We start from the raw sequence: 18,975 nt of genomic DNA, 5'->3' as shown, positions 1-18,975 counted from the left end.
GGGAAAGAGGCTTTCACAGCTTCTCAAAGGGCAAGTACCAAGGTGGTCTCTGCATGCAAAAGGGAGGGAATACCACGTCTTGTACTTTTCTGTCAGGAACCCGACCTGTGCTTCCGTCTTCCATATGATCCCAAGTTTTGAGTCTCCCTTAATTGTAAACCTTTACCCTGCAGCCAAAGTGATCTTTCTGAAACACAGTTTTGACCAGGCCATTCCCCTATTCGAAACAAGTCAGGAGCTCTGCTCTGCTGCTGTCAGCACGCATCCAAACTTCTGAGGTAACAGAGAGCCCCTCCCTTGCTGAGAACAGGGACCATGTCTCCTCCCCACCACTTTAGCCCAGAGCAGTGCCTGGCATCTTGGAATGAGAGCACGTATTCATTATGCACTCACTCTGTAGTAAGCACACTCACCTGTTAAATCCTCAGAACAACTCTATACAGTGTAGAATCTTATCATGGCTCCTCTTTTTTTTTTAATAACTAAAAATATTTATTTATTTATTTATTTATTGGGCTGTGCTGGGTCTTAGTTGTGGCACACGGGATCTTTGTTGCCGCGTGAGGGCTCTTAGTTGGAGTGTGCGGGATCTAGTTCCCTGACCAGGGATCGAACCCAGGCCCCCTGCTCAGAGTCTTAGCCACTGGACCACCAGGGAAGTTCCTGGCCCCTCTTTTTTGATAAGGAAACTGAAGATGGAGTAAATGGTAGAGCTGAAGCAGCCTTCCTTCCAAAACAGGATCTTAACCACTAAACTTCAACTGATCGGTAAGGACTCAATAAATTGTTGAACTAAAGAATATGGTCCCTTCCTGGCTCTCCAGCTGTACCTGAAACCCCAACCCCCAATCCTTTATGCTTCAGCCAGTCTGACCCTATGTTCTGTCACTGCCAGATTTGTACACAAACAACATTTCTCTTTAGGACTCTCTCCTCTCACCCCAGACTTGGCTCCTTCCCGTTTATTGTTCAGGACTTGACTTCCTCCTCAGAGAATCTTGCGCCTGTGTAGGTGCTCTTAACTGAATTAGGATGGTGTCCTTGTCTAATTCCCCACTAGGCTCTGAGCTGTGTCAGGGCCAGATCACTGTAGACATGAGCATCAAGAAGAGCATATAAATGAATGCACATGTAGAGCTGGGCCTGACTTAAAAGGCCCTGCTGTGGCTTTCTTTCCATCTGTTATCTTGCTGGGGATGAGAATGGACAGGACCGCTTTTGCCTTCCTCTCCATCTCAGGCTAGGCACAAGACTCAAATACTTGGAGCTTCCTAAAATTACATACTTCACATCCACCAGCTTTTTGGGTCTTGGGCAAGGAGGGCTTTGGGCTGCATGTTGTCTGAGCTGTTCCCTGGTGATTCCCGATGCATCTGTACATTGAGGAGGGACGCACTTGAATCTGGGAGGCCAGCTCTGTTTCCATTCCCTGCGTCTGCTCTGACTTGTGCCTCCCAGTGCCTTAAGCAGAACATTGGCAGTTATCTTTCTCTGGCTTTATTTCCTAGGACTTTGAATGTGGAAATGACGTGGAACTTTCCTTCACCAAAAATGGGAAGTGGATGGGCATTGCCTTCCGAATCCAGAAGGAAGCCTTAGGGGGTCAGGCCCTCTACCCTCATGTCCTGGTGAAGAATTGTGCAGTGGAGTTCAACTTCGGGCAGAGGGCAGAGCCCTACTGTTCTGTGCTGCCAGGCTTCACCTTCATCCAGCACCTTCCCCTGAGTGAGCGAATCCGGGGCACTGTCGGACCAAAGAGCAAGGCAGAGTGTGAGGTGAGTGGGCCCGGAAGCCTGAATTGGTGGCCGCCTCTCCAGAGCCACGTTGCTGCCAAGACAGAGGGGAGACATTCAGTAGCTGAGTGTGGTGAAAGCTGCTGTGAGAGTGAGGTGAGGGCTGTGCGTGTGTGGCTTAGTCCAGAGAGGGAGGGGCCAAGGTAAGACACCTAAATGTCAGAAAGATTCCAAAAGGAAGTTGCCACACTGCTCCTTGGGTGTGGTCAGAATCTTGGAAAAGGAGGCTTTCCTCCCAGCGGAAGAGGGTGTGAAGGCACTTCCTGGTGAGCAAGTTCTTGGAGGAGGTTGTGCAGCTCCATGCTCCTATCCAAGGCTCTCCGAGAACAAAAACGGCAACTGGACTTAGAGCTGATTTGGTTGCAGAAGCTGTACTGGTGGTCTTTGTCCTCAAATAGTGTTTCTTTCTGATATATAAGTGATTTTGTGTTTATTCTAGAAAATTAAGAAACATAAAGAAAATTAAAGTTTCCTTTAATTCCACCATCCACAAATAAGTTCCCTTTGAAAGTTTTGGAGCTTATCCTATGCCTTTTGCTGTGCTAGGTGCCATTTATACACACACACTTACAGTTGAGATCTTATGGTATAAGCATTCTGATATCATGCCCTTTCACTTAATGTTATTTTGTGAGCTTTGTCCCACCACGTGAACACCTCTTTTGAAACTCATTAGCCTCACTATTTTCCTCTTTTTGGGCATTTTGGTTACATCCAATGTTTGCCAAATTGTAAACGTACTGATTAGAAATGATGCTCGTCCTTATGCATACAGTCTGTCCCCATCTGAGACTCCAGGAAGGTTGTACCACTCCTTGTGCCTATTCCGTGGACCTTTCCCTTTCAGAGGCCCCTGAATCTGCCTAAACAAAAATGTAAATACTCATAAGAGAAGGCCCTCTTCTGAGAGTCTGACAACCCTCATCTCTTTGAATCCCAACAACAGTACTATGAGGTAGATGCTGTTACTGTTTCCATTTCCCAGAGGTGGCCATGAGGTTTAGAGTCACCCTCACGGTCACCATCAAGTCAGGGTGATGCCAGGCTGCCATGCCACACACTGTTTCTGGTTCACAGTGTCCCTCCTGGTCCTGTTCTTATAGATTCTGATGATGGTGGGCCTGCCTGCTGCCGGTAAGACCACATGGGCCATCAAACATGCAGCCTCCAACCCCTCCAAGAAGTACAACATCCTGGGTACCAATGCCATCATGGATAAGATGCGGGTAAGGATAGCCCCTGGTCTCTCCTCTTCCACCTCCCACTCCCTGAATACTGCTCAGCAAACAGGACCACCCACCCCTCACCACCCCCTGCCCACAGGTGATGGGCCTACGCCGTCAGAGGAACTACGCCGGCCGCTGGGACGTCCTGATCCAGCAGGCCACCCAGTGCCTCAACCGCCTCATCCAGATCGCTGCCCGAAAGAAACGCAACTATATCCTAGATCAGGTACTTACTGGTGACTGTCACGCCCCAGGAGAGGGAAGGGGCCATTGGGTGCCTGGGAAGTCCTCTCTGGTCCTTGTATTTTTTTCCGCATGATGCTCTTGGACTGCAGTACTGGTTAGAGGTCAGCCATACATGATGGCACAGTCCCAGACTCTTAGCACAGCTTTCTGAGTCTGGTCTGCAAGCAGGGGTCTGGAGCAGCAATCCAGGCCTAGCTCAGGCCCCAAGCAGCACAAAAGAACATTTTGTGAGAGCAAATTTTGTGAAATGGAAAGGCATGGATTTCTGAGCCAGACAAACCTGGGCTTGAATCCCAGCTCTGCTTCCTCCTAGCTGCGTGCCTGTGGGCAGCTGACTTTATCCTCTGAGTCTCCTGGTCTGTAAAACACAGCTCAAAATGGTGCCCGCACAGCTAACATGGGAACTGGCACATAGTAGCTGGAGGTGGTTGTTAACCTACAGAATAGGTGTGTCCCAGCTTCTCTTAGCATGTTTTTATGACTGTCAGGTACCTATGTGTCACGTATTTTTTACCTGCATTTCAATGAAGAACAAGGTTCTTAACATTAGGCAATTTGGGAACTTTTGAAATTAAACACAGAATTTTGTATGAAGATGCAGGTATGTTTGTTTGTTTTGTTTTTTGGCCTCACTGCATGGCGTGTGGGATCTTAGTTCCCTGACCAGGGATCCCATGCCCCCTGCATTGGAAGCGTGGAGTTTTAACCACTGGACTGCCAGGGAAGTCCCAGATATGATCTTTTTTTAACTAAAAAGTTTTGAGTTGGGATAGGAAGATCGTCCGTGACTTCCGGCATTCTCAAAAGTATGAGTGGCCCAAATGTGGTTAAAGATCCCTGCCTCAGAGTAACGAGTGCTTCCTGTTTACCACCTATGAGACCTCCTTGACGTTTGTCCTGAAGGCTTTCTCAAGTAGCAGATTTTGTATTTGAGGATGTACAAACAAGCCTCTGTTCCCCCTCAGCCTTGTATTTGTGTTTTCTTAAAAACGTGTAAGTGTGCAAATATGTAAACTAAGTAGCACCCCCAGCCTGGCAGCCTTAACTGGAGTGCCTTCCGTATGTGTAGTCCTGGGTACGTGGTCACCATGAGTTCAGAGGGCTTCTGATGAGGGTGGAGCTGGTTGACTGATCAGAAAGGTGGTTGGAGGGACTTCCCTGGCGGTCCAGTGGTTAGGACTCCACGCTCCCACTGCAGGGGGCCCAGGTTCAATCCCTGGTCAGGGAACTAGGATCCCACAAGCCGCATGGAGAGGCCAAAAATAAATAAGTTAAATTAAAGCCAACTTCCAACCTTTTTTTAAAAAAGAAAAGGAAGAAGGAAACGTGGTTGGAAACTCCAGGGGATCAAGGTGCTTTTGCATAGGAGTGAGCATCTTACACAAAACAGTTAAACAATTAAGCAGGAGCTTCTGGTGTGCTTGGATAAAACAAGTGAACACTTGGTGAACAAGTGGACAAGTGCTCGTCAGAAGAGCATGGAAGCTCTGTGCCCCTTCCCACATAGCTTGCTCTTTGTGTTTGTTCCATCTGGCTGTTCCTGCATTATATCCTTTTATAATATATTGGTAATCTAGTGTTTAGAGTTGAAAAATTGATGCGTCGATATCCAGCCTTTGAAAGGAGTACAAAGAACTTATTCTTAAAGACAAAAAAAACTGGCTACTGGCTGGTGATAGTTCTTATGACAGACAAATTAAATGATCTTGCCAAGCAGTTAGGTACTGAGAGTAGAAATCTGGTTTGCTGATGAAACAGTTATGCTCAGTTGGCCAAGGCTATGCAATACAATTGGCATTCTTCTGTGATGATGGAGATGTGAGATTTACTCTGGGTTCTGCTTTTCTGGAAAGTAGACATGAAAAGGTGTACTACTTTTATCCAGTGACCAATGCCGCAACCATGGGATTGAGCCCTGAAGACTCACATTTGTGAAGAAGACAGGACATGATCCCATAATAGTAAATTTTGATAAAAAACTACTAATTGGGCTAATGTTTAGAATATATTTATGGGGGAAGGGGACGGTTGGGCACAGGGTAGACCAAGAGCTACTCAGGGTTGCTGCCCCAGCTCAGCCCCATCAATAATGCATACAGCCAGCCTTCTCCCCCGCTGAAGACTTTGTTTGTTTGTTTGTTTGTTAACCCTAGCCTCACTTTGCCCCATTTTTCTTGTCAGGGCATTTTGGAGCTGTAGTCCAGCTTGGCCTCAGTGGGATTCTGTCCTGAAAGATAGAGCAGTGTTGTTTTAATACCTTGAGAATTCCTTTTTTGGATACCCCAGCAAGTATTCCCTGCCTGTCTTTTTCTCAGTTTACTAGTTAAATCAGCTGTGAAACCCATTTCAAATATGTGGCCCATGGAGAAAGTTTATAATCCTAGAGGTTATAATTGTCTTAACATCTCTGTCCAGCATTTCAAAGTGGGCTTTCTCTAGAGGTCAGGGCCCCAGCCCCTCAGCCAGGCACAGAACAGTTGAGCACAGTAAAGACTTGCCGTTGGCCCTCTCAGCTTATGCTGCCTTGTTCAGGGACAGGGTCCAGGGCTGTTCCAGGTGCACCTGTGGTCTTCAGGGCTGCTGGCCTCCTGGTGGAGGAACATGCAAATCACGCCAAGTGTTCTAGGCCAACAGCGAGGCCGAAGAACGTAAACTCTGAAGGTGGGGGAGCAGGGTTCTCTGGTTGGCCACAGATTGGAGGATTGACTTGGAGCCCGAAACTAGAGATTACTGAGGCCTGGGAAGAGGTCTGAAGCCAGTGTGGTTCGACCTGTTTTGGCTTAAACCCCAAAAAGTGTGTTCCAGAAAACCCTGGGTGGGTGAGCGTGTGTGTAGGAGATAAAGAGCAGGCCCCAGGCCAGACCCCGGCATTTCCTACCCCACCAGCCTTGGCAGTGAGGGGTAAGTTGATGCTTAGCTGTCTCCTGAGTTAGATGGGATTCCCAGAGCAGAAACTGGTACTACAGGCAAAGTCTGGATCTCAGCCCAGCACCATCTTTTTTCTTCTCTGGTTTTTCCCGAGTGGTCAGACCTCCTCACATTTGGCTCTTCTGGGTCTCCTGTTGGTAGTTTGACCTCAGAAATGCCCCTCCTTGAGAGGGGAAGAGAGCACAGCTGCAGAAGCCAAGCTAAGGCCAAGTGAGCCGTGTAGTTGGGGCTTTTACCTACATTCCATGGTGACCTGAGTACTCTCTCCAGATAATGTGGGAGTTAGAGCAGTGGAACAGCCGAGGAGAAAAAGAAAAGAAAGAAGAGGTGGGCCACATTGCTTCAGGTGGCTCCGCTGCCAGTGGAAATCCTCTGGAATGAAACGCTGCCTGGCCTGTCCCTTGCCTACCAAGGTGCAGAGTAGGAGCTGGCCTCTGTGAGGCAGCAAACTGGCCTTCCTGGAGGCTTCTGAGAAGGCCCCTGCAGGGCCATATGTGAGGGCCCAAACCACCCCCAGGGTTGAGGTCTGCAGGCTAGGAGTTCTCTTAGGATTCTGACAACCCAGAGCTAGGCCAGGCAGTGATCAGAGGCAGGGCTGGATATGACAACATCGCTGACCTTGCCTCAGCCCTCAGAACAAATGATTGTAGTCCTGCTTTGCATCCCTGTTGGCAAGAGCCACGCCTTTGCCTGAAACAGAAACCCAGGGCTACAGCGGAGACCCAAAGTAAACTGCCTCTTGTTGACAGGCGTTGGAGAAGAGGATGTTTCTTTCCTCTCTCCTCCCCACCCCCAGAGCCTCAGCCCATTCCATTGTTGACACTCTGGCCAAGTCTCCTACCTCACAAGTGGTTCGTTCTACTGGGTTCACCTCACGCTGAGCCTAGAGTGAACTCTTGAGTCACCAGCTTTAAGTTTGCTCCCCTGGGATCCAACCCTGTCTCCTGCTGCCAGCCTGACCTTGTTGAGTTGTGGGTGGGGGACAAGAGTTGACAGGGGACAGAGGGGCTCTTAGAGACCTCAGGCTGTGAGCGGCCTGCTGTGTTCCTCCCTACTCCCCCAGACTGTCACACACCAAAACTACCCCCGCAGCTGCTCTGAGAAACCCAGCCCCTGTCCTTCGGCCCACATCACGGGGCAATGGCGGTAGCCCGGGGCCAGGGAACACAGGCGGCCCCCGACCTCCTCAGAGTCAGCATCTTCAAGCAGGGTGGGGCCGGGAGAAGCAGGAACTAGGCCGAGGGAGCCTGCACAGCGGGAAAAGCTGACCTGCCGTTGTGCTGGTCTCTTAGCAGCAGCCCCCAGTTGTGCTGGTCTCTTAGCAGCAGCCCCCAGCGACCACAGCAGTGCCGAGCCAGCCCAGAGGCTCTGACCTCACTGTGTTTGCTGTGGCAACGACACCAACAGCTAACTCCCTTTCCTCCAGGGAAGCCAAGCATTTGCATTTCTGCTGGCTGGCCTAGATGCTCTTCTTTCCTTCCTCAAACTGAGGAGGGAGGGGAGGGAAGCGCGGTCTTGAAAATTGTCACCAAGAGGGTTCTCAGCACCTCAGTTCCAAAATGTCTGAGGAGCCATTCCTCAGAGTCTAGCCACTTCCCAGGACAGAGGCCAGCTGTTGATGAGTCCTGTCTGCTCTGCCCCCATTCCTCCCATTGTGAAGCTGCAGGGACTAGCCCTCTTGGCAGTGATGCTTCTCTTCTCTATCCCCTCATCAGGACATTGACGGGGTAGGTCTCATCCATAGAAAACCACCAAGAGGTGTTTATCTATGTCCTTGGGGTTCAAAGGAATCAAAATAGGATCACTTCTTATGGGCAAGCAAACAGTGGAATGGATTGTCCACAGAGTGGCTGGGGCCACAGTCACCCCTGGCACCCGCCTACTCTGGGTTTTGTGCCAGGAGAAAACCTCATTATTTAGCTAGAGGAAAGCAAATTCTGTCTTCCTGTGACCAGATGCCACCTGATTTGCTTTTAGGAATGGAGTCTAGGAAGAGCAGTGAGGAGAAGGACTTGACTTTCCCTTTGTAACCTGTGTGCTTTTTAACCATTTGTGGTTCAAGGCCTCTCCTTGGGCAAGTGCTCAAGGCACAGATTATAACACGTGTATGCCCACAACACATACCCACTTTGAGGGCCCCCAACCCCAGTTAACGTTGAGACATTTTCCCTGGGGAACAGGGAAGACCATCTTTGCCTGCTGTGTGTGTCAGGGCCGCAGAGTTGGGTTGGTTTAGAAAACAGCTGTGCCCACAGCCCACATCTCCCAACAGGTGTGCACTGGCGTCCCTGGCCTCTGGCTGACCCATAACCCAGCTGCCTGTTCCTTGTGTTTTGGAATAGGCTCTCTTGTGCCTCATCTTTTCCTCAAACTTAACTTTCCTTGGTCCTTTCCATTGGGAAGCCTCTTCTAGGACAGTGTCAGTCCTGTTGGTCATATTTGCAGACTTCTTTCCCTGCCATTTTCACATCTATAAATCCTCACCACAACCAGGAGGAGGGTGATAGGATCTCTGTCTTTCAGATGTAGAAATTTGAGACTCAGACTAATTAGGTGACTTGTCTACAGCCTCACAAATAGAGGGCACAGCTGCAATTTCAACCTCAAGCCTGTTCCCCAGAGCCTGTGTTCCTTCCACCCTGTCTCACCATCCCTGCCTTTCTGATGGGAAGTCACTATAGCTTGACGTTCCTTGGTCTGAGTTGCTTCAACTCAACCTTACAGTAAGAAGATCCAGTGCACCCCACCCAGTGACGGCCACATCATATCAACTGTGACCTGCATTTGTTGAGTGTTGGCTGTGAGCCAGACCCTGGGCTAACCAAGGGCTTTTACTCACATGAGCTCCTTCAGTCTTAATAGTGACCATATGATCTTCCTATTGTTTTCCCCTTTCAGGGCTTGAGACTTAGTAGGTATGCAGACTGAGGCTCTGAGTGGAAGTCACTTACTCAGGGCCACACAGTGTGACTTGACCAAGTCACCTTAGAGCCAGGGTGTGCTGAGCCATCCCCCCTGCGCTACCTGCCTCTGTCAAGGCAGCTTCCACCCTGGAGGCCACAATGTAGCCCCCACTCCAGGAGTTCCTCACACTTGGTCAGTTTGCTTTGTGGTCCTTTTCCTGCTCAGTCCTCACCAGGCCCAGGAGGGAGGCTTTTTTCCCTCCATTTTAACAGATGAAGCAACTACAAGGACTGGCCACGGTGAGTGAGTGGCCACACTAGGACTTGATGCTGGGCTTTTTCCAGCCTGCCAGGCTGCATCTTCAAAATGCAACATTTTTTTGTCTGTTTGTGCATGTCCCTGTACAGATCTCTTCCCCTCTGTGGCTTCTCCCTTGAGTACCTTTCAGAGCTACTAAAAGTTGTTTAAATGCAACATTACCTATTACTCCAGTTCTGTTGAGTGTCTGAATGTGAAAAGATACCCATACAGGTGCCTGGGTCCCACCTCCAGAGACGGGTTGGGGAATACTCTGGTGGGGTTTGAGCAACTCTCTTTTTCAGTAGTGTCCGAGTGATTCAGGTACACAGGCTGAGTCCGTGGAGCCCTGGGGTTTGACAGACCTGGGCGCCAGTCCCATAGGGCCCAGCATGTGGGAGGTATTCAATGAATGGAAGCTGTCTTTACTACGGCTCTCAATCAGATGTGTCATAGAGCACCGCTCTATGCCAACACCAGCCCAGGAAGCACCTAACCATCACCTAGAAGAAGGGAAGAGAAAGTTAGTAGCAAAACTGCTCTTGCTAAAAGCACAAGTTATCGCCTTGTCAAGCTCCCTGGTTAGAAGCTTGTGGGTGAGTCTGGTGTTTTAGAGCAGGACTAAGGGAATAAAAGAACCACAGTGTTGATGAAAGTGATCTATACAGCTGTCAAAGGGGCTGGTTAATTATGGCATCCATTCTATAAATATTATTAAAGGAGAATACCACGGAATTCCGTAAAGGTCCAGTGGTTAAGGCTCCGCACTTTCACTGCCGAGGGCACAGGTTCAATCCCTGGGTGGAACTAAGATCCCGCAAGCTGCGTGGTGCGGCCCAAAAGGAAAAAAAGGAGAACACCAGCACAGAAAAATGACAGAGAAACATTAAGTGAAAAAAAGAAAAAGACTTCAGAAGAGTGTGTGTTGTTTGATTCCATTAGTGTTGAAAATCACACAGGGCTTCCCTGGTGGTGCAGTGGTTGAGAGTCCGCCTGCCGATGCAGGGGACACGGGTTCGTGCCCCAGTCCGGGAAGATCCCACATGCCGCGGAGCGGCTGGGCCCGTGAGCCATGGCCGCTGAGCCTGCGCGTCCGGAGCCTGTGCTCCGCAACGGGAGAGGCCACAACAGTGAGGCCGCGTACCGCCAAAAAAAAAAGAAGAAGAAAAAAAATCATATTTCTAGAAATACATAAGAAATTCAATACAGGTCATCTCTGGGAGGTAGGAATGGCAGTAGGTGGATGAAAGGATTCTTACTCTAAACTTTATAGCTGTACTCTGAATTTTTTTACTGTGAGCATGTGTTACTTTTAGAATGGGGGCTGAGGGGGCTGTAATGCACAATACCACGAACAAATTGGATTAAAAAAGCAAAGCCCAAACTTTAGGAATCCCTTGTCCTGTTAGTGTCAGCAGCCACTTTCCCAAGTCAGTTCATTCTCTGAGGGTAGAGTCTCAAGAACCTTCAAAGTGAAGAGCAGTTTCCTGAGTCTCTCCACTGAGGAGAACTGGTATCCCTTTCTCAGTCCCTGGCCTACATAATACCCCACAGAGGAAAAGACCAACTTGTAGTGACCATCTCTTGCCTCTTCTGTTACCTACCCCTAGACAAATGTTTATGGGTCAGCCCAGAGACGAAAAATGAGACCATTTGAAGGCTTCCAGCGCAAAGCTATTGTAATTTGTCCCACTGATGAGGACCTAAAAGACCGAACAATAAAGCGAACCGACGAAGAAGGGAAGGATGTCCCCGATCACGCGGTCTTAGAAATGAAAGGTAGGAAATGAGCAGTTCCCCGAGGGACATCGCAGCAGGGTCCTTAAGAGAAAAAGGGCTCCGCACAGTTTTTCCCTTCCCAGCTTCTTGATGATTCTTTTTTTTATCTTGTTCTTTCTTTCTGTGCTTCTGCTTTGTCCCTTCCCCGTCTAGTACAGCTGTGAATGGAAAAGCTGCCTGTATCCCTCCTGGGGCAGGGTTTTCAGACTAGATGGGGCTGGGGCAGGATGAGGGAGAGGATGTGTGGGAACAGGTGCTGAGAGACCTGCACGGTTGGTCTTCTGCCTCTGGCACCCACTGGGTGGGCTGGCTGAGCAAGCCTCAGTTTGCTTCTCTGTAAAAATAAGGAAGATGATTCCACCTGCCAGGCTCACTCCCTGGGTTATAAAACATTGGTTTGGTGGGGCTTAGCCACCTCTTCAGGAAAGGGAGGAGAGGGTCTTTGTTAGCCCCTTACTGTTGCCAGGGAGGCCGAGCTTGGGACCCTGTCTCTCCTCTGTCGCTCATACTGCAGTCCCCTCCTCCTCCTCCCTTCTGGCAGGCCAGTGTCCTGGGGGTGAAGGAGACCAGACCTCAGAAGGTGCTGACTGCCTCTTCTTGTTCCCTCTGGGGCCCTCCCTTCCTCCTAGCCAACTTCACATTGCCAGATGTTGGGGACTTCCTGGACGAGGTGCTGTTCATTGAGCTGCAGCGGGAGGAAGCAGACAAGCTGGTGAGGCAATACAATGAGGAAGGCCGCAAGGCTGGGCCACCCCCTGAAAAGCGCTTTGACAACCGAGGCGGTGGCGGCTTCCGGGGCCGTGGGGGTGGCGGCAGTTTCCAGCGCTATGATAACCGAGGTCCCCCCGGGGGCAACCGAGGAGGCTTCCAGAATCGGGGAGGAGGCAGCGGAGGAGGCAGCTACCGAGGAGGTGAGGCATCTCACACTGAGCTGTCCCTGCTTTTGGTTCCTGGTTCACGGTTGCATTTTGTGAATGCTTCCTCAGTCAGCAGATGACATTTCCCTGTCACCCGCTGTGGGCTGAACTCTGGTAGAGAACTAAGATAAATCAGAGTCTGGGGCCTCAGGGAAACTCTCCCACTGTCATGCTCCCCCTGGACATTGCTCCTGAAGCCCTTGCCCATTTGTATGTCGCATTGCTATTATTTTTATGAATCTTTCCCACCCCTCATCTGACCATGAGCTTCTTGAGAAGAGGGGCCAGACTGAGTTTACTGCCAGTCCGGGGTCCCACCTCAGGACCTGGCACAGGGCAAATATTAGGACTGGTTTTGCTTCTGAAACACATGGAGAAACAGGCTTGGAGAGGTTAATTTGCCCGATTCACCCAGCTGAATCCATAGTTGGGATCGAGTGATGATGGATCCAGAGCCCAGGTTCTTACTAAGTGATGCTATCTCTGAAGTGTATGATCATGATTTAATAAGAATGCCCTACTCTGTTTCAGTCTTGTGCTGGGTGGTTTTGGAGACAGAGCCTTGACCCAGACACGATATCACCCTGTAGTGACAGTCCAGAAGGATTGTGGGCTGAATGGCACAGCCCGGGGGTACTTTGAGCTCCAGTGATACCTGATACCTGCAGGGGAGCAGGGCTCAGGAAAGGCCTCTTGAAGTGCTGATATCTAAGCTGAGGTCCAGAAGCCAGTAGGAATTGGCTGGGGGAAGGGTTCTGGGCTCACGAAAACTGCACAAAGGCTCAGAAGAGGCCAGCCCATTTGGCCAAGCCTGAAAAGGACTGTCCCCAGTGCTTAGATGTTGGGGACACAGTAGAAACTAAGACAGCCCTGGTCCCAGGCTTACAGTCCAGTGGGCAAGACAAACCTGTCAGCAGGGCCTAACAACTGAGTGTTACCAGGGCGGCATTCGCGGCGGGGGGCTCCCAGGGCTCTGGGGAAGGCCGGGGGCTTTACTTGTTCACTGGGACTGGGCTCCTGCTCTGTGCCTGGTCACACTGGAGCTACAGCAGTCTTCAAGACAGCCCAGCTCCTGAGGGTCCCAAATTGAGAACAGTGGAGCCTCTCACCTGATTCTCCAATGCAGGTTTCAACCGCAGTGGAGGTGGTGGCTACAACCAGAACCGCTGGGGTAACAACAGCCGGGATAACAACAACTCCAACACCCGAGGCAGCTACAACCGGGCTCCCCAGCAACAGCCGCCACCACAGCAGCCACCGCCACCGCAGCCACCGCCACAGCAGCCTCCACCACCACCCAGCTACAGCCCTGCTCGGAACCCCCCAGGGGCCGGCAGCTACGCTAAGAACAGCAGCATCCCTGGCTCGAGCGCCAATACCAGCACCCCTACTGTCAGCAGCTACAGCCCTCCACAGGTGAGAGGATAAGCATGCGTGCGTGCATGTGTGTGTGAACAGGTGAGAGGAGGTGGATCCAGGGAAATCATCAACATGTGCTCCAGCCACAGGGCTTCACTCTTACCTCCAGCCCTGCCCTTTCTCCCTTCCTTGCCAGTGCTTTTGGCTGAGACAGACCCTAGATACTCCCAGGTGCCTTCCAGACCCAGAGTAAATCGGGGAACCTACCTGTTCTGTCATCCCTCTCAGGGTGGGCTGTATGTGTCGGTCCCACAAGCAAGTACATTTCTCCTGGCTGCGTTCTCTTGGCTGTGTCACTGGCCTCACTGAATCCCCAAGAAAGCACTCAATTGGAGTTACCCCTTCAACCTAGGCTTGAAGGGGCTGATCCCCTTGTCTTCAGGATGTAGGGACAGACTCTAAGGTTGGTGAGGACTTGACCTCTGCCCTGAGAGCTTCACTGCGGAGCAGCTCCAGGCTCAGTTTGAGTTCTCAGAGAGCCAGTGCTCAGCTCTGGTACACACAGGCCCCTTAACCAGAGCAGTCCCCATTTACTCTGCACCTTCCACACTTCAGGCCTGGAGGCAGCTGCCAGGAGACACAGATGATGAATGATTCTAGTCCTGGTCTAACCAGAATATTTCCTAGAACAGGAGTTGGGCAGACACAAATTCAAACCCCAGCCCCACAGCGTTCTGGTTTTGTGACCTTGGACAAACAGCTTCACCTCTTGGGACCTCGTTTTCCTCATAAAGGACTAGAGTTAGTAGTAGAACTTAACTTCCAAGGTTTGTTGTGAGGGGAAGATGACATCATAGCTTTGCAGGTAAGGCTCTGGAGCTAGGCGGACCTCTGCCACTTCTTACCTGTGTGGCTTGGGCCTAATGATTTCACCTCCCTGAGCCTCACCTTCCTTCTCTGTAAAACGAAGCCAATGACGCCTGCCTCAGAGAGTTGATGGGGGGATTAGAGGAGTTGAGGATCCAGCCTGGACATGGGAAGCACTTAGGAAATTGCCACTACTGTTTTTCTTAGCAGGTCTTCCTATAACAAATACCACCATTTATTGTGCCCAATGGATGGTGCACGTAAGCTTAGTGAATACGCAAGGCAATCCAAAGGGGTGGTTCTGTTGTAATTCTCATTTTACAGAGGAAAAAAAGACACTGGGATTTCAAGAGCTGCTGTGTGCCTTGCTCCCCCAGGGTCTCAGAGCTGGGATTAGAGTCCAGAATTTAGCTCTTGATCCTACCCTGTCCTGCCATGTCACAGAGCTGACCCACCTCCTTCTCAGCCCTGAAACAGCATCCACCAGGGAAGTTCCCTTGTGGACCCACTGCTTTCAAAGGCCCTTCCTCCATCCCAGCTGAGCTGGCTATTTCACAGAGACCTGTTTTTTTCCCTCCACTTCCCAGCCGAGTTACAGCCAGCCACCTCCCTACAACCAGGGAGGTTACAGCCAGGGCTACACAGCTCCACCACCTCCACCTCCGCCACCACCTGCCTACAACTATGGGAGCTACGGCGGCTACAACCCAGCCCCTTACACCCCTCCGCCGCCCCCTACTGCACAGACCTACCCTCAGCCCAGCTATAACCAGTACCAACAGGTAAGTGCCACAAGCAGAGGGGGGAGAATGGGGAGACTTCTAGGGGCCCCACAGGGGTGTGTATTCCCAGACCTGTGTCCCTGCTTATCCCTGAAAAGATGGGCAGCTCCCTGGCCTTGGGCCGGTGTCCATCTAGTACAGTGTAGCCATGCCGCTCGTTGAACGCTTCTACACTGGCTGCTAAGTAGCTGCCATCCTAGTTCCTCTCCCCAGTGCAGCAAGCAGAGGGCTTAGCAGGGGGCCTCAAACCCTGATTCAGCACCATGGCCAGTGTCCATTCTGATTGGTTGATGCTAGGCCCCATACCTGCTTTTGAGTATTTTGAACATGGGATCTAGCTATACCTGAAAGGGCATTAGGTTGGCAAGCCGGGAGACCTGGGCTTCAGTCTCTAACTGCCCACCCATGTGACATTAGGTCATTCACTTATCCTCCCAAGGTACCTTGATTTCTCTGTCAGACCTATGTGTTGACTGTCATCACCGTACCCATCTCCACCATGGGTGAGGGTGGGGTCAGGGGAGAAGCCAGATGTGGGTCTGGATGAACGACAACCTGGTGCTCTTGGTTTCTCTCTCCCCAGTATGCCCAGCAGTGGAACCAGTACTATCAGAACCAGGGCCAGTGGCCACCGTACTACGGGAACTATGACTACGGGAGCTACTCCGGGAACACACAGGGGGGCACAAGCACACAGTAGCCAGTGTGTCCTGGAGGCCCCTGCCGGCTTCCTCCACCAGCGCCCACCTTGGCCCCCCTTGTCCACCCCCACCGGGTCACGTGGTGCTGGGGGACGGGTCCTCCCAGGGCTGCCTCTCCTCCAAGGGGCTCTTCCCCCACACAGGGCCAGGCATTTTCCTCCGGATTCAAACAGGCAACAATGACCATTTATTTTGTTTGTCCCCCCCCCCCCCTCCTCTTCCTCTTCCTCCCTTCCTCCTTTTTGACTAAAGACCCCCCCCCGCCTTGGTCGTACAGGGAGGCTACAGGGCTGTGGGGAGGGCCCCTTCCTGTCCTCTGGTCCCAGCCCTGCTCCAGCCCCTCAGCTTCCTAGATTCTCATGCAGTTGGTTGCAAATTCTTCCAGGAGCTGTTTTACTGTCTACTTTTCAGGATTTAAAAAAAAAAAAAAAAATCAAAAACTTAAAAACACACACAAGTTTAAAATGCAGAGGGAGGAAGAAGTGACAGATATTTTTTTGGTAATTATGCTTTTTTTTTTTTAATTTTTAGAATTTGTCCCTTTTTACTGTGGGTCGGCTGTTGATATTTCATCAGGATAACCATTTCTTTGCTGAGTTCAGGTGACCGAGGAAGAGCCACACCCTCAAAACAAAACACACACAAAACAAAACCACAGAATCATCTTTAACCTAACTTTTTATACAATGTCTCAGTTTCCGGTAACTTTGCACACAAGCTTCTGTGTTGAGTTGAATTGTACCTGCCTTTTGTATTTGGAGAGAGTGTGACTATTGAACTTGAAACATTTTATTCCGGGCGTCTTGGTAGTTTCTGGTGGGATTAATCGGGTGAGAGGGAAGAAGGGAGTTGGGGGGCTCCTTCCTTTCAGAACATGAAGTTTCTCCCACTGCCTCCTCTCCAAAGGTCTCCCAGGTGCCAGACCTAAAGGTTTTTCCTACAGTGATCCTCTGATTATTTTTACTTCCCCTTGACCCATATGTTTTAATAGGACTTTAACAAACTGCACTTATTAAGAAATGTGTTTGCCCTGTTTTGTTTTGTTTTTGTTTTGTTTCAATAAATGACATGGCACCTCCTAGTAGGAAGGAAGCAAGGTTTCAACCCTGAAGTGTTACTGCAGTTGGCCTTTAATTGGGGCGGGGGCCTTTTCAAGGGGACATTATTTACTCACTCATTAAACACTTATTGTGGGATTTGTGTGCCTGTCCCCATTTTTGGTGCTGGGGATGCCCCCTTAAACCTGGGGCCCTCAGTTTAAAACCCACTAGTTCATTTTTAATGCGGTTTTCTGGTCTCTGCCCTTTCCAGTTCACCCACAGTCCCGAATCCCTCCCAGAATTTGTGAGTAGAAAAGGATGGAACAAGTCCCTAGGCAGAGAGCAAGGTAGGGTGATGGTTGGAAACTAGGGCTGGACTGTTGGGGTCATCCCTTGGTGTGACTGCCCATCCACATTAGGCCTGGCCTCTGTGTTGGACTTAGGATGGTTCTTGACCGTGCTCCTGGATCCAGGCTAGTGGGGATGCCAGGAGCTGCTTTATCCAGCCAGTGTTAGGTACTTGCTCTGTTCCTTACCCACACCCACTCTGGACAGTGCTGAGGACACAGCATGACCAAGGCAGTCCTGGACCCTGCCCTCATGGGGCTCTCAGTCCAGAGGTAACACGGACCTGTCATGGAATGGTGACAGCGCCAAGGTCAGCTGTGAGAGCTTGGGGTGGAGGGGGGTGGTGAGGTGAGGCCTTCGTGGAGAAGGGAAATCTTTTAAAGAGGAATGAGCTGCTACAAAAGACTTTCTGGGGCTTCCCTGGTGGCGCAGTGGTTGGGAGTCCGCCTGCCGATGCAGGGGACACGGGTTACTGTGAAGAGAGTAAACAGACACTAGAAGTCCTTCCAGAACGTTCTTTGCATAGTAGTTTGTAGAGTTTTAAGCGCTATGAAACTTTATACCAAAGATTTTTTTAAGAGCTCATTTTTTTCCCAAAACGAACCCCCCCCTTTTCCCCCCCCAAAAAAAAAAAAAAAAAAAGGACTTTCTGATTGCATCCCCACAGCCTATCCTCCTTCCCCAGCAACTTGAGTCATTTCTTCAATCCCCTTAGGCATGCTGTACTCCTGGCCCCTTGTGAGGGACAAGGCTGGGGCACAGGAGCAGCCAGTTCAGCTCCATCTCCTCCCTCACAGGAACTGTCTCAGAGCCTTGTGAAGGGAACACAGGCTACAAAACAGGGAGGAGGAAGGTTGACTACTTTTGAGGTCAGATGCAAGGCATCTGAACATGAGGTGGAGCCAAGGTTGATGGCTAGTTGGGCTAAAGGGAATCCTAGAGTGGCCTCTCCCTAGGGAGGGCCTCAGGTCCTCTAGGCTGGGAAGTCCCCTTCCCTGCAGGTCCATGTGTTGGGCAACAGTGCCCTCTGCTGGCCTCTGCTGGCAATATGTAAGTGTAGTCAGTCCCCATCTATCCCAAGTGACAAATGAGCCACTTTCCTCCAGATCCCTTATCCTGAGAATGCAAACGGGAAGTTATTCCTCTGCCTTTGGCCTTAATATCGGGGTTACTGCATCAGCCTCCTCACAGATCTCTCTGACCTCCAGTCCCTTACCCTGATACCCCCCTGCTCACTCCCCACAGGATAAAGGAGCTCAAGCTACTTAATATGGCTTACAGGCTCCACATGCCTGGCCCCTGGTGACCTCACTGGCATTACCTTTTACCACTCCCCTTTCAAACTTAAGATCACTAGTTTGTTCTAGGGGAATCACAAATCCCTTTTAGAATCTAAATGCCATGGACGTCTGCCTTGGAAATAGATGTGTACGTGGAATTTTGCATAAAGATTTGTGAGGTTTTCCAATCCTTGCAGCCCGATCATGACCTTCAAGTTAGAACTCCTTTCCTATTACCTGGCCATACAGAAGCAACCAGAACTATTGATGCCTGCCTTCCTCTCCAGGGGTTTGCCTTGCCCATCCTCCTACATGAGACCCTTCTCTACCTCCCTCTTATCCTGATTCCTGATCATTTTTCCCGTCTCCGTTTGGGTGTCCTTTACTCTCAGAAAAGAACCTTCCCATGGCCCTCCAGGCTGGGGTGGGCAGCTCCCTTAGCTGGACCTCTGGGTCCATCAGCCCTGCCCACTCAGGGCACTGGTAACACTTGAATGTGAGTCCCTAC

At 50.6% G+C, this 18,975-nt stretch overlaps 1 protein-coding gene across 7 annotated transcripts in view; it reads left to right on the top strand.

The window, feature by feature from the left end:
- HNRNPUL1 (heterogeneous nuclear ribonucleoprotein U like 1) overlaps positions 1-16,833 on the top strand; it is a 35,888-nt gene extending 19,055 nt beyond the window's left edge. For 2 of the 7 annotated variants that reach the window (XM_007458623.1, XM_007458624.1), the window contains exons 8-15: positions 1,509-1,775; positions 2,897-3,019; positions 3,117-3,245; positions 11,005-11,173; positions 11,803-12,084; positions 13,217-13,506; positions 14,904-15,098; positions 15,682-16,238. In XM_007458623.1, coding sequence (XP_007458685.1) covers positions 1,509-1,775; positions 2,897-3,019; positions 3,117-3,245; positions 11,005-11,173; positions 11,803-12,084; positions 13,217-13,506; positions 14,904-15,098; positions 15,682-15,798 — 1,572 coding nt within the window. In that variant the 3' untranslated portion in view covers positions 15,799-16,238. Of the gene's footprint in view, positions 1-1,508; positions 1,776-2,896; positions 3,020-3,116; positions 3,246-11,004; positions 11,174-11,802; positions 12,085-13,216; positions 13,507-14,876; positions 15,099-15,681 lie in introns of all 7 variants that reach the window. The other 5 variants (XM_007458620.1, XM_007458621.1, XM_007458626.1 and 2 more) reach the window with 5 other exon arrangements.
- Positions 16,834-18,975: the final 2,142 nt, after the last annotated feature.

Source organism: Lipotes vexillifer, unplaced genomic scaffold (genome assembly GCF_000442215.2).
Source record: "Lipotes vexillifer unplaced genomic scaffold, Lipotes_vexillifer_v1.1 scaffold371, whole genome shotgun sequence".
NCBI lineage: Eukaryota > Metazoa > Chordata > Mammalia > Artiodactyla > Lipotidae > Lipotes > Lipotes vexillifer.
This window is presented reverse-complemented; position numbering and strand designations above follow the sequence as displayed.